The sequence below is a fragment of the Aptenodytes patagonicus genome, chromosome 6 (genome assembly GCF_965638725.1).
Source record: "Aptenodytes patagonicus chromosome 6, bAptPat1.pri.cur, whole genome shotgun sequence".
Classification (NCBI taxonomy): domain Eukaryota; kingdom Metazoa; phylum Chordata; class Aves; order Sphenisciformes; family Spheniscidae; genus Aptenodytes; species Aptenodytes patagonicus.
Window position 1 is genome coordinate 52,717,804 of NC_134954.1, and position 15,145 is coordinate 52,732,948.

The 15,145-nt window shown below is 33.3% G+C and overlaps 1 protein-coding gene across 1 annotated transcript in view; it reads left to right on the forward strand.

Moving 5' to 3' along the window:
- Positions 1-15,145, forward strand: part of SLC25A12 (solute carrier family 25 member 12) — a 50,961-nt gene that overhangs the window by 1,513 nt on the left and 34,303 nt on the right. Inside the window, exons 3-4 of the mRNA XM_076342624.1 lie at positions 4,724-4,866; positions 9,903-10,018. Coding sequence (XP_076198739.1) covers positions 4,724-4,866; positions 9,903-10,018 — 259 coding nt within the window. The remainder of the gene's footprint in view (positions 1-4,723; positions 4,867-9,902; positions 10,019-15,145) is intronic.

A 15,145-nucleotide genomic window follows, 5' to 3' on the forward strand; every position in this document is an offset into this window, starting at 1 on the left:
CTGTATCTTTTGGTCCTACCTTATTATCTAATGGTTTCCACATACGATAAGTAGACAGAGATACCTTTTTGCCTGAGAGGGAGAAGTTATATCTCAGCCATAATTTTGGCAGATTCTTGCTTTTGCATACTGGATTACACTGGTAACATTGCTTCAGTGCTAAAACTTAGAATGTTGGAATCAAACTCTGAAAGCCCAGCATTTAGTTTCTAGTAAAAAATCTTCCATCACAGGTTCATTTATTGTTGACATTTAGCTTTTGTAGATAAGGAATACAGTAGAGTATGTTAATAAAATAAGCAACATGAAAATACGATTTTTAAAAATATATATTAATACAGTATAAAAATGTGTGGTTCTAGAACATCACACAGCTCTTCCAACTTTTTTGCAAGACACTTTTGCATGTTTGATTGCAAAAAAGTAAAATGTGATGTCAAAACACTCTATTCGACTTGGAAATACGGGCTTTTTATGATTCTTGACTTCCAGTCAGTAGAAGCGCTTGCTTCGGGAAATAAATAAATTGTTTGAAGTCCTTGATTTTGGTCATACAAGGAAAAGTGGAGAGGAAGAACATTGCACAACTGGTTCTTGAAATTGTCTCTGTGACAATACATGTTTTATTGACCTAAAAAGCAGACAGTCTACTGGTTTTAAAACAGCTTTTTGGTCTTCTCCATGTCTATCTTATAATCTTCAAAGAAACATGCAAATTAAGTTGTGGATTGTTTTGTGCTCTGAGGAATGACAAATACAAAAGCTCCCCTGTCTCCTCTTGAGTATCTGAGATTTGCAGTAAAAAAAGACAAACAACACAGACAGCTGGCATAGAAAGAGAGTTTATATTTCTTTTGGATTATATTTGATTCTAATTGAGTTTGAAATTGTGTTTTTTGTTTGATAGATAGCAAGCAAACTTAGTTGCAAACTTTAAAAAAATCAAGAGAGAACGCACTCTTTCCAAGACTAAGTTGTAGAGAGTCTTGTTATGAAAGTGTTGCACACATCAGGGGTCAGATATGTTGTGTTCTGTGCTGAGGGTGCTGGCCTGTTCTGTGAGCTTCAGCTAAAGGGCGTGCATTCCTTCCTAAATTTGGCTTCCCTTGGAAATGGGCGCAAGGGAAGATGTGAACTGTAGGCCTCTTCGTCATCGACCTTATTCATAGAGAGTGTACTTAAATTTCCTTCTGTTCATCCGTATTCTCTAATGTGATACATGTCCTCTGTCCATCCAGTTTAAGTTGTATCTTAATGGATGCTTGATATATACCTTTTTCTTAGAATTTCTGAAGCTTGCCATATATTTCTTTTTATTATTTTAAACTGTTAAAAATCTTGTTTGACTTGTATTAAAAAGATGTGCTGTTATTTCTATGTAATCCTGTAACTATGAAATGCAGGCATTGAAACTTCATGTTTGTATACCATCAAATAAGTTACCTCTCAGGTGTTTGCTAACCAGTGACTTCAGTAACAACATAAAAAACAAAACAGAAATTCAGTGAAGGATAAAAGAGTTATGTGGAACAACAGTTAGCAGATTTTTTAGTGAGACTTCATTCCTTTTCCTTAGGCAAGACACAGTCAGCCCTCAGGGAATATAGTTGAATTATTCCCTGCCTGCTGAATGCAAGCAGACCCTGTTCCAGCAAGGTGGAGAAAGAAATAAAAACAAATTTCCAATTTTAATACAGGAAACTTCCCCCCCCCCCAACGTCTTGCATCTCTTGCTCATAGCTTAGCTTAATTAAAAAAAAAATGTTAAGGGTACCCATAGGTCTCTTTTGTTTGGGAACTTTTTTCTCCTCTGCCCAGATAAAATAATTGTGATAGAAAACCCCTTTAAATTGAAAACTAACCAATTTTTCAAAGAAAGCATTGTTTCTGAAAGTGTGGCAACACCTAGCACTACATTGTACGAATAGAGTGGGGGTTTTGTGTGTTCATGTTATGTGATAATATTTAAAAAAAGTCTCATGCAAATTCATCAAGTGCTTACCTGAGACAGTCTATAAATGTATCATAAGAATTTTGTGTTATAAAGTAATATAATTCAAGACTGAGGAAAATACAGATTTAATTGATGTGTTATGTTTTATATGCAAATTAAGATATAATTTACAATTGCCTATTTTGTGCTAAAAGATTCTCGACTTAAGTTGTATGGTGAAAAGGTAACTTGAGGACAAATGTAAATACATGCCGAAAGGGAATAGCCTAGCTACTTTGTCAGGCCTTAATTTATTGGCTTGCTGACAAGCTCTTTCAAAATACCATGACCTTCTCATATGGAGCAAAATGTATCTGTCAGTTAATTATTTTGTCTCTAAAATTTTTTAACAAAACTTCCCCCCCACAGTTTTTATTGTAAAACAATTCACTATTTGTAATAAACTCAGATAAATTGATGTCTGAAGAAAAAAAGACGACGTTTAGATTTTGACTCTTTGATACGCACTCTACTGTCATACAGTTGAATTCCATTATTCTTGAACATACGCTCAATACTCTGCATGTTTGATGGTCCTTCGTATATAAAACTTTCTTTGGATTGCATGTCTTGCAGCAGAATTGTGCATCATAATGCGTTTTTTAGTCACTTGTGTATACGATAGAGAAGAGAACCTTTCTGAGTTGATTCAATGAAGCCATAGTTTCATTATATTGTCATGTCGGCAGCAGTGCTGAATTAAATGATTCCTGTCCACTGCTTTGTGTTCCTATTTTTGTGGAAATCATCTATTTTAATTCTGGATTAGTTCAATAGTCTGGTTTACAGTGCAGTCTTGCAAACAGCTGTCATCACAGCTGTAGGGTGGAAGAGGGAGAGGTGATGAGGTGATGTGAGGGGCTGGTATTGTGGAAGAGATACGGGAGATGCTTCAGCAGGCATTGATGCTGATGCAAGCTTCTTTACGCTGAAATACTGTCCTGACTGAATTGGTTGGGTTGCATACAGCTGAAACAAGCATGAGACGTGAATGATCCCCTTTATCGTAATGGAATGTTACACCTTAACAGGTATTGTGTGTAGGTCTTATTGTTAATATTCTAATTCCTGTGGGTCCCTGGCAGAGTAAGGTCCCATTTTGTTACTCTTTCACATAAAGCTGTGTCAACTGAATCAAGATACTGCAGCGTATAGTGGAAAAGTTACAAATTACAGATAAGGCCATTAATTGAAGTTTGAATTCACTAGCATAGATGTTGCACTATAGGTCTTGGGGAGCATTGCCATTTCTTTTTCTGCAGAGGATGCTTATGTAGTCATCTTTTAATGTCTAGAACATAGAAAGGCGAATTACATTTTTACAAATGAATTAAAAATCACTACTTTTATTGCAAATCAAAATTCTAATGAAACAGCTGTGTAGTTTTGTAACTTCACTTTCTCAGAACAAACACAGTTCTATGTATATGTTTGAAGGTCTGCATCTAAATCATTGTGTGTACAAGTAGACTGTACAGTAGAGAGTGAACAGAAGAGATGGATTTTAAAATATTAAATAAGCTTGCTTACAGGTTTTGTGAGCAAAAATGCTGAGAAACAAGCTCAGTCATCAAACTGGATTGGGTCATAGTAGTTTAGGGATCTAGGAATCTTTTGTGAGCTACTTCCCTGTGTTCCAGGATGCAAACATAGTTTAACTTTGCAATCTGAAAATTGAGGTTTTATTTCTAAGATTACTGTCATATAAATAAAGTACAAGGAATTTTTCCTGCAACTATACTGCCATCTTGAAACAAGATCTGAGGGTATGAACTTCCATAATACATTTCCCTTTTATTCATCACTTGTAATGCTTTCTACTCCTGCCTCCTCATGTTCTTAGTTCAAGATTGGTACTACCCAGTGTAACTGGACAGCTGAGGGCATGGAATTTACTTTATGCTAAAAAGTTCACTTTTAATTTAAAGTTGACCTATAGATAAGAACTAGTGATTAATGATTTGAAACAGAAAAGTAATCAGTAAGAATACTGATACAGATATGTGGCAGTTTTCTTGGTGTACAAGTAATAAAGATATACTTGGTTATTTAATTTTTAGTTAGTTTTATTAATATTTAAATTATATAATTCTAAAATTTGCCTGTGATTTTCATTTGAAAATTTATTGTTACTAAAATTAAAACTCAAATCAAAGTAAAACATTTCAGTTGACCCAAATCCTTTTTGTCTGTGTGTCAATTTTTAATTAAAAATATCAAAACAATTAGTTTCAGGATAAAAATTAATCTGAAAAGTTATCTCTCACAAAAAGAGAAAAGAAATAATATGTATTTTCCAAGCTACCTATAAGAATGATTAGGAACAATTATTCAGAAGATATCTGGTACCAGAAATTGTAAGAAAATGTATGTGCTGTGTTTTCACTGTGTAGCTGCAAATGGAAAGCTACAGCATGGCTGTAATTTTTATAAATTTATGCAATTACCTGACAGTTTCTGAAAATACGTAATTGTCTTTTTATTAGAAGATATTGGTCATTATGTGAACACATCTATTCTACAGGGATAATCTGATTGTTGTGGTACGCAACTAGTACAGTAACGCTATTAGTTTAATCAAGCCCTTTAATTTCAGAGCAGTTACGTGCAGACAGGTGTGCACCATTTTAAGTGATATTCAGTAAAGATACTAGTTTGGTAATCAGTGATAATTAGCATCTAAATGATTCATTTTTGTTTGTGTGGTCTTGTTTTTTATTTTCTCTCTAGTATGCCAGTGTCGAGAAAGATGGTGAGCATTACATGACCCCAGAAGATTTTGTGCAGAAATACCTAGGACTTTATACAGATCCACGTTACAATCCTAAAACAGTGCAGCTGTTGGCTGGAGTGGCAGATCAGACAAAGGATGGGTGAGAATTTTGCTTTCCATTAGAAGCTTGTAATGCATTGGTAAATATGTGAGTGAATGGGTTTGATAATTTCATCTTCTAAAATAAATTATTGATTTTATTACACTTCAAGCTTATTTAGATGATAAGTTTTTTCTCAAGTACAATAGACTATAAATTTGTGGAAATTGGGAAAAAAATATGGTGTTTAACAGTGAAGAGTTCAAGGCATTTTTTAAATTAAGATTTGTTTTAATGGACTTTTAACAATTACTACAAATGCAGAGGGAGTTGAACTGCAAATAAGTTTAATGTAATATGATTGCCTTGGAAAAGTTCTCTTCTGTATACTCAATGTCCACGACTGGATATTACGTAGAGTCTTTAGTACCTGTAATTAAACATGGAAATACGGAAAATCTTTCTTATTTCTGTAGCGTGCACTTCAAATCAAACCATTGAGGAGTTTTTTAAAGTGCTGGCTATTAGGAGAGACACTAATGACTCTATGAAGGAAGGTGTTTGCCCAATCAAGATAAGGTCACACCACACAAAGCTTTTCCAACTCTGCTTACAGATGATATTACTTGCTTTTAGACAGTTCTCTGAAACTAATTTACAAAATGTCCACTCCACTGAGGTAGTACCCTCTAACCCACTTGTCTTCAAATGAGCCTTTTCTCTTGCTTTATGTAGGCTTCTAGCTTTGGCCTTGGATTGTAGTGGGAAGTGAGGACATTGTTTAAGTAAAGTGAAAAGGTTAAGATGGATCAGAGAAGAGGTCAAGAATGCAGAAGGGAGTGGGTATTTTGTAGAGAAGAGAGAAAGTTGCTGTTAAAATAGTATGCAATACATTTGTAAATATATAGGTGTAACTTATTTAAATTTGAAAGCCCCTTAACTTCCTTGGATTTATGAGTCTAAATCTGACCTTTGACATCTCTTAAATGTTTTTATTTTCCTGTGTTCCGCTTTAGAATATTTTATTAGTTTGCATAGTATCCTGAGCAGCTCGCACAGTATCTGTGCTTTACAAATAAAATTTTATGTGCTATATACATTTTACACTAAACGACAAATGTAGGATCTCCTGTTTGATATAATGTTACATGATTTTTTTTTTATTTTATAAAGCTGCAGCATTTTGATAATACATTTGATATATACATACATTTGATAAATCCAAATAACCTGTCTCTGTTTGCAATACATGCAGTTTGTTGCATTGTTATGGATTGAAAATGCTATTTTGTATTTATCTGTTGAAATAATAGTCTGATTGATGACTAGTAAACCAACATGTTGAGTATCTTTTTTCTCTGAAAGCTGTTGATTATCTTTTATGGTGTGCATTTCTTCAGAAAATGTTTTATAAAAGGATCTTTCTTACATTAAGAAATAAATAATTTGTTTTATTTCTACAACAGAACTTTATGTTGAGGCATCACTTTTTTTGTTGCTTTCTCTGTTAGTATAAGTTTGGGGTTTTGTGTTGTTTTTTTTTTTAAATCTGGGTAATGTTTGAAGTGAGGTAATCAAATATGGGTAAGTGTGCTTTATCTACTTCTGTATGGGAACAGTGGGAATAGGAATTATTACCGTATGGTCTGCAATACAAAATGTTTGTCTGTCTGAATACCTGTTGATAGTTGTCTGAAACCTATTTTCCTAAATGTTTTAATCTATATTTATCTCTTATCTGTATTTCACGGGAAGAATTTGTTATACCCCCATCATCATCATCAGATTATTTATTTATTTTTACATTCACATTCTTCCTTTTGTAGTGAGCTGTAATATATCAAAATCTAGACTCTAAAAACTATATCATCTGCACAGAGAGTTTAATTTGTAGCATGAATAATTACTGTAATCTTCAACTGAATTCTGGAACGTTTCTAAGGACTTAAAGTTACTTTATGAAGTCTGAGGAAGTATCAGTAGTCCTATTCCATACAGACGTTTGTAAGTTAAATGACAGCCCAAAGTCACACAGCAAGTCATTGAGAAGCTTTGGGTTCTGTTACGAAATTTCATTCCTGTATCTGCTATCATATTCTCTTAGCCTTGCTTGCCCTTCATATAAATATGCAAAGTGTTTTTGGTAACTTTTCTTTGTTAATAATTTTTTATTTCATTTAGTTTTAAGTTTGGCACTTAAGAAAAGAAGCACATTTTGGAACTGGCGTGTCTGTAGGCATATGTTTAAAAAAATGTGTTTTTACTTTTTCCTGATGGTAACTCGATACTTACTTAACTGTTCCAGAGTACTATTGCCTTCTCCCATTACTACAGTACAAGACTGGTTTGTTTTAGTGGAACTCCGTAAGGTAGTCCTTAAAACTGATGACTTTTCTCTTTAAAAGTGTTCCTCATTGTTACAAATGCATGTTCTGAGAAATTAATGTGATGAGGTCTAAATTAGAGTTTGGCCTAAACTGCCTTGTCTGCTATCTGTTTAATACAATGGGATTTCACTGATGCTGTAGGTAAGCATTTCTATGTCATCAGACTGCAGGCACTACTTTTGAAATTAGCATACATATCCTCTCTGAATAATGTACTTAATATGTGTGCCAAAACCAGCTTCCTAATTATGTAAGTCAACTAACATTAGTAGGTATGGCAGTTTTAAAATCAAAGATTTTCTTCGCCCTTCAAACCTTCAAAATTTCACAGTAGTCATTCAGAATTCTTCATTTTAATTGCTTGTTTCTGGCTACTCTGCTTATCAGCATATCATTCTTAACTTAAGAACACATTTCCAAATTTTAAGTCCTGAAGAAAGAGTTGATGTTTCACATAATGGAGAGTCACAACAGAACTATACATAACGTCTAAAAGCTATGTTGTGTGAGAAAAAAAGAGCTAAGAGTTGTAGTAGGGAAAAAGGAAAGATAGAGAAGAATTGTAAACACACGGCTTACTTTTTGTGCCTTTGAAGAGTAACGGTACAGAAGAAATAAGAGGAAAGGAAATTTTAAAGAGTGTTACAGATAAAATGAAAGGTGAGTGATTTGATATTGTTACGGACTCTGTAATGCAGCGGCTTTGCTGAATGGTACTTGAGTAGCGATTGGGTGGGAAGCTCCATCATTCTGTTTAATCCAACTCCTGTTATCTCCGCCCTAATGGATAATGGAGGATCACAAGGGATATCCCAGCTCTTAGGCATTGCAAGTTGAATATATGGAAAGGAAATTGAATGTGTCTATCTCCTTTTGCTGTAGGCACTGTTAAAGTGAGACCTCTGAAGATGGCTTCTTTCAGGTTCAGGCTACTACGAATGCATTCTACAGAGACCGTCACTTGATTCTGTCAGTTATAAAGCTTCCTGGTTAGGAATTAATTTGTATGTCAGGTTTATGCTTGTATGTGAGGTATATTTTGAAATGATAGTATTTACAATTATTTTAAAGGTTATTCTGTGTCTCTGATATTAAACCCTTATTTATCAAGATCATCCTTTGGATGAAATTGACTTTGCATCTGAAGAACCATTCTCACATCTTTGATTTTTGTGGCTAAAGTGTGACAAATTAATATCATAATTCTGTATTTTCCATATCTTAATTCCTTTCAAAATCACTACATTTTTTTCCTGTATTTTCTGTATAAGGCATATATGCAAGAATGTTAACATACATAACATTGTTTAAAGTATCTCAATTCTGCTTTATGTGTACTTTGACAGAGAAAGGCTAGATAAACTAATGAATAGTGTGACTTGATTTTTTTTTCTTTTTTTCTGTAGGGAACGGAATTTATACTTGGCTCTTTAGCAGTAAGCAGTATATGTGTGAAGTAATCACTATGAACTAATGATCTCCTATGATGAGTACTAAATTCAGATCAATTATGTACATTTTCTAGGAAAATGTGCTATCTACAGTGATATTCTATGTTTTAATAGCATCTACTGAAATAGTAATTTTTTTGTTTAAAAAATGTAATAAAAATTCTTATTCCCATTGATAATTTATTTGATGCTAAAATAGATATCCCATCATTTATTCCTATAAACTGAGCTCAGGAACTTGTAACTGGATAGAATATTCTAGGTCATCAAGCTAAGTCCCCTGTTTTTACAAGGATGAAAACACACAGTAGTTTTCTGTTAGTCAGAATAAGCTGAGTTCCTCTAGACAAGTTATTTATTATTATCTTAATAAGTTACCTGTACATACATTCAAGTCTGAGTTTATGTGTTGAACACAAGGACTTGGATTTCTATGCTGCATTCCAGAGATGTTGTGGGAACCCTATCTGGGGATACCGCTGCTTCCTTATCTCACACAGAAACAGCTTTCCTAATGCATCCTGAGTTGTATTTTTCTATATGGTGACTGTCTTGCATACACAGCTCAGAATCTGCTGTTACACTCAAATCCTTCCCTGCCTTGGTCATGTCTAACTGTCCTTATGTCCAAATGTTCTTATAGTTTCTTTCTTTCTTTCTTGTCCTCAAGTACATGACTTCACGGTTCATGTTATATTTGAGTGTAATATTTTTTCTATATACGTAGTAAAGTATAACCTCTTCTGAACCTGTTTGTTTTTTGTGAATGTTATACGTTGTTTTAAGAAAATACATGTATTGTATAGTATCTTCCTATACTTGCATTAAACTATCTTTTCTGTCTCAGTAGAACTACATATATAAATTAGTAATATAATGACAGCCCTGTAAATTTCATGGTGGTGGAATTTCTGTGGGGTTTTTATGTCTTATTTTTTAAGTGCTCTCTGCTTACATTTATAATTACAAAGTAATAAATTGTAGGTATTCACTGAGAATTGATTATATTTTGTTGTTGATGGATATGAAGAATTCAGTCCTTTTATAGAGGAAGAAACTGAGTTGCATAAAGGTTCAGTAACTACTTAAATGTAACAAATGCTTTTTCAGTTTCTAGTGTAGAGTCTTAACTTTTTCATATTAGAATTTTATTTTAATAATTAGATCATACAGTTTTCCAGAGCATCAAACACAAAATATCATCTGTATTGTGAAAAATTTTTTGAAATCTTTATAACTTCTGTATTTTCCTTTGTAGATTGATTTCCTATCAAGAATTTTTGGCATTTGAATCTGTTTTGTGTACTCCAGATGCAATATTCATTGTTGCTTTTCAGTTATTTGACAAGAGTGGCAATGGAGAAGTAACATTTGGTAAGAATATCTAAAGAAAAACTGTTTAAGAAAGTGATTATAATAGTATAAATCATAATAATGGTTCATCACCATTGGTACATAGAAATACATATTGTGCAGTACTGCACTGATTTCCTAACAGTTTGCATGAGTAAAACTTTTTTTTTTCTTTCAAGCAATACAAGCTTAAGAAATACACAGAAATGAAATATATTTTGCTCTGTCTTCTTGAATCAAGATTTTTCATGTTCCTGAAGTAGTTAATACAATGCTGTTTTGTTCAGTGTCATCCTAAGTAAAATTCTATGTCATGGACTTTGAATTTCTTCAACGATGAGGGATTTTTAAAATATGTTCTGGATCTCCACATATCTTTGAAGAATTGTCATTAGATACAGTAAGAGCTCAATATAGAAATGAAGGAGGTCCAATCTTTTGAATCCCTAGTTTAGTATTCCTTTTCTTGAGGAGCAAATCTTACTTTAATGTTATGAGTGTAACTTCCAACTAGATCATATATTTGAAAAATAAGGAAGAAAATACGGCCTTTAAGTTTTGTTACTTTTTTTTTCTTCCTAATCACATAAATCAGTAATTGGACAAAATTCTTTAGGCTAACTATACTGCTTTATGATGTTATTAAATAACTGTTACTGACATTGCAGTTTAAGGAGGACTAGGTTTTATTTTTAAAACTTCATATGTTTATGAAAATTAGATAAATCAATGCTAAGAATTTTAATAAAATGGAATGAGAATTAAATGTTATTTCTATCCAAAAGAATAAAGCTCTCAATAAAGAAAATACAAAATATGCTTGGATTTGTAACCACTTGCTGTTTGTACTATTTCATTCTTATGAAAATTGTTGCAACTTGTTGGAAAAAAAAAAAAGCAAGGGTCTTTTTATGGAAACAAACTGCTTGACTTACGATGTCTGTTAAATTACATCATTAACTGAAGGGTCAAATACTAAGCAATTTGGATACACATCTTGAAAAGAAAATCTTTTAGAACTTAAGTGAAGGTGAAGTCAGTAAATGCAGTCATTAGGAAGTAGACAAACTACTACAATCAGTGTGACCATGTTAATGACGGTATATTTAAAAATCTCACAAAACGGGGATATGCACTTTGTAGCTCTTGTGAACACACTTGAAATAGCTGGTTCCATAAATGAGCCAAAAGTAATTTCAGATTGTATACAGATTCCTCAATCAGACTGCGGATTGTTATTTTTATGAGCACATCATTATATTAAAGGCTAAAAGAACAACACAAACAAGAGAAACTGTAAAACAGAAAATGGCACAATTTTTTCCATATCTTTCTCGCTGATAGAACTTGACTAGGAAACTCTTTAGGAAATTTAAAATTTACTATTGGTTTCTTGTTTTTACAAAATTAATTATATTGCAATTATTACTGTATTTAATGGTATGTTGTAACATATCAGTGGTACATATTTTTTGCTACAGTTTCCACATTTACTGCTGCTTTTTTGCTTTTTTTTGTTGTTGTTGTTTGTAACGTGGGCTACTTATTTTTACTTCATAGGCATATCATACAAATTAATGAAGGTGGGAAAAACGTGAATGATGGTATATGACAGGTTCAGAATTTGGTAACTCTGCAGTCAATTTCCAAGAATTTCCAAGTCAGTCTTGTGGCCTATGGAGGCTGTTTTGTAAATGAGTCTTGCATTCTTTCATTTTCACACCATGTAAACAGAAAGGCACAGAGTTTAGTTTCATGTAAAAAGAGAATACATAAAATTAGATCTTAAAGTGAAAAGTTTAAATAAATTATTAGAAATATACTGAAATGGAGTAAGTTTAGCCAATCAGTGTGAGAATTGCTATCAGACAAATCTCTCTTTTATGAGTGTGTAATGTATTCAGTCTGCAGATAAACCGTGTTGGTTATGGGAGCAAACGTGAGTCAAGATTTTCTAGCTCAGATGCAATGCTATGTGGATGTGATTGCATTGATTCCAAAGCTAACTCAAGCCAGCAAGTCCTGCCAGAAGTGACATGGATTTACTGAGTTTTTTCTGCACTGTGCATCTGGAACAAGGGGTGGAGGTGGTGGAGAGTGGAACACAGAATCAACTTGCGTCTGTTAGGCCAGTAACTTGAACCCAACGCTGGCTTTGCTGGATGTAAGATAATGTCTCAAAATCATTTGGGTATGACTCTATGGCATTTTCAAAAAATATCCTGATCTACTCAAATTTTCAGTTACCTGGAAAAAGTTAAGTGTACTTACTGATTTTTAGGGCTGGCTCTGTATTTGAAAGCAAGTTGCTCCAGTTGGGTTTACATCTCCTTTTGAGGATTTATTTACTGACATGGACTTGGACCATAGTTGAGCACTTTAGCTTCTTACTAAAGTCTAAATCCTCTTTAGCCTCAATCTGCCACTTGTCCCTTCAAAAGTTTAGCTTCCAACTCTCCAGCGAGGAAACTATTAATTAAATTGTATTACAGAAGAACCTCTGTCTTATGAGTTCAGAAATGAAGAGGACAAAGTTTTTACGATTCTTTAGAAACTATTTGGTAGAAATACTTGTCAGCTATGCTGTGCTAATCAATGTCTTTGTCTTTGTCTGTGCAATATCATACGTTAATTGGGATTGTTGAAACAGGAAGCCTGTCGCTTTCATGTCATCTACTTCCTTATTGCTTTGGGACATTTTTCCAGGAGTTTTGGACATCCAGAAATCCTGTATGAATGACTGCCATAAATGTGCAGATAGTATGCTGCAATATTTGTATAGTCGGTCCACTGCAAGAACATGAAATTTGACCTACTTTGTATGAGCAAACTGTACAGCATGCTCAGTACTTTTTACATGTTTCAGCTGCACTGGACTTGCTGTCAACTTGGTGAATAAAAAGCAATAAAATGACTGTTTTAATAACCCATTGATACAAGTGACAGTGTAGTTTAAATGACTTTTTAATCATGGAGAAATAGAAAAAAAGCATTTCTTTTCCTGATCAAATGCTTGTACGTCTTCATAAATGATTCCTAGGTGAATATTTTATGGGAAATGTGTTGCTGATGAGCCCTTACAATATTGCTTTAACCATAAAATATTTAAAAGGTAAAACCTAAAGCTGATAAAGAAAAGCGTTGGGTTTTTTTTTTCCGTGCATTGTCTGTCTTGTTATGGGTTGCTATCCGTAGCCAGAGAAGACTGACAACCACTTTTGCTTTTTTGATCATGGGATGTAACTGACTGAGCTACTTAACATGAGCAAAATATTGAAAAACACTCCACAAAATTAATGCTATTGTACTAAGGAAGCTTCTTTTTATTGCTATTCTGTGCAGGTCTTTTGACCTGAATTCAGGTTAAAGCAAACCTGAATATTTAATCTGCTCAGGCTATTTGGTTTTGCTTTGATGTTGAAGCAGATAACCGTTACTGTGGTTAAAAGGTGAAGTCTGTGACTATCACTGAAACTTCTCTCAAAAACAGGTTGTCTAACTGGAAGTAAAAGGATTCTTTGTAATTTATCCCTTTGGCAAACCATACAATGATCTGGACTGTATCACTTTTAATTGGAATTGAGGCTGTTTCCAGCTGTTCTTCCTTGTAGAGTCACCACAAAGAAAGCCATTCTCTGACAAACTGGAGAATTTCAGAGACACTTTTTTTAGTTAAATACCCATGCTGGTATGGATAGAAAGATAGAGCTAAAATAATGAGATTTTGAAACAATTTTACTGCCTTCATGTTCGTGGTGATTCTATATTCAGAATTTTTACATTATTTTGGAGATAATTGCAAAATATTTATGGAACTGAACATAAGGCTTTTAAAAAACATCCTGCAGCTCAAAAGCTAATTAAAAATATTTTGCAGAGTATAATGGCCTCTTCTTTAAAGGCAGTGGGGGGAGTAAGGGGATTGGATACCTAGTAATGCAACTATGTGAAAATTACCATGATACTGGTGAACTGAAATAATAAACATCAATGTAACAGTTTCAGAAGTTGGGTATACAGTGATACTGAAATCTTGATCATCATCTATTTTCTTAAACAAATTTTAATCTGGGAGAGAAAGTTCAGATTTCCCTTAATCAGGACATAGAATTTGAGAACACTGGAAGAAGGTGAGTGAGAAGAACAAGAGAAAGGAGTTGAATATATGTTGTTATAGTTCTTTGCTTTTGAGTATTATTTTTCAGGAAACATAGATCACTTCTAGTACTCACTCCTCCACCATTTCCAAAAGAGCATTTGGATTGAAATGCTAGGATTTGGATTTAATCTGAAGAGTTCTCCTTTATAAAATATTATTTGTAACCATAAAGGCTGGAAACCTTTTAAAATGTAAACAGAAAAAATCTCATAATCACATGGCTACAGATCTGAGGATATAAGAAAAACATCATGTTTCTATCAAGTGTGCTGTAAACTATAACTGCTATTTTTCTTGGCTTCCTGGTAGCCATATGTTAGTTGCCTGTTTTCAAGATGTCTTCTGCTTAACACATGCAGATAATGTAGGAAACATCACTGTATGTTATGACTTTCTTTTGTCCTCACATTTTTTTTTGGGTTTTGTTTGTTTCTTTCCTGTTGTATGATTCAGGTTTAATCCACAGTTTTAAATACCTGTGAGCAGTGCAGGATGGGAGCCCCTCCTTATTTTTTATAATAATAATAATAATAATAATAATAATAATAATAATATAGTATTAAGTTCAGAATCATAGTTCAGCAAGAGGGAATGGAAAAGGAGAACTCCACATTAAAATTACATATATTGACAATTCGTTGTTAATGGCTGTCACTAATCTTAACCTTAAACAGAATCACTAATCCTTTTAAAATAAGAGTAGAAATGCAATGTAACTATTTCTAGTTTAGCTTTCTCACTTTTCCTGCCACTTGTCATTTTGCTCTCACGTCAAAGTAATTACTGTTTTATCTACATTTGGATCACTCTTAATACACTTCTGTTGCATCAGGTGCTACCAAAAAAGTCTTTTTGCCTTTAACTGTGTTTTTTCATTTTATGCTTGAAAGTGAAAATATGTAAAATTTGCTGTTAGCAGAAATAGTGAAAAATAGCAACATAGAATACATTAAAATGCATTATGTACATTAAGGCTGAAATATGTACAA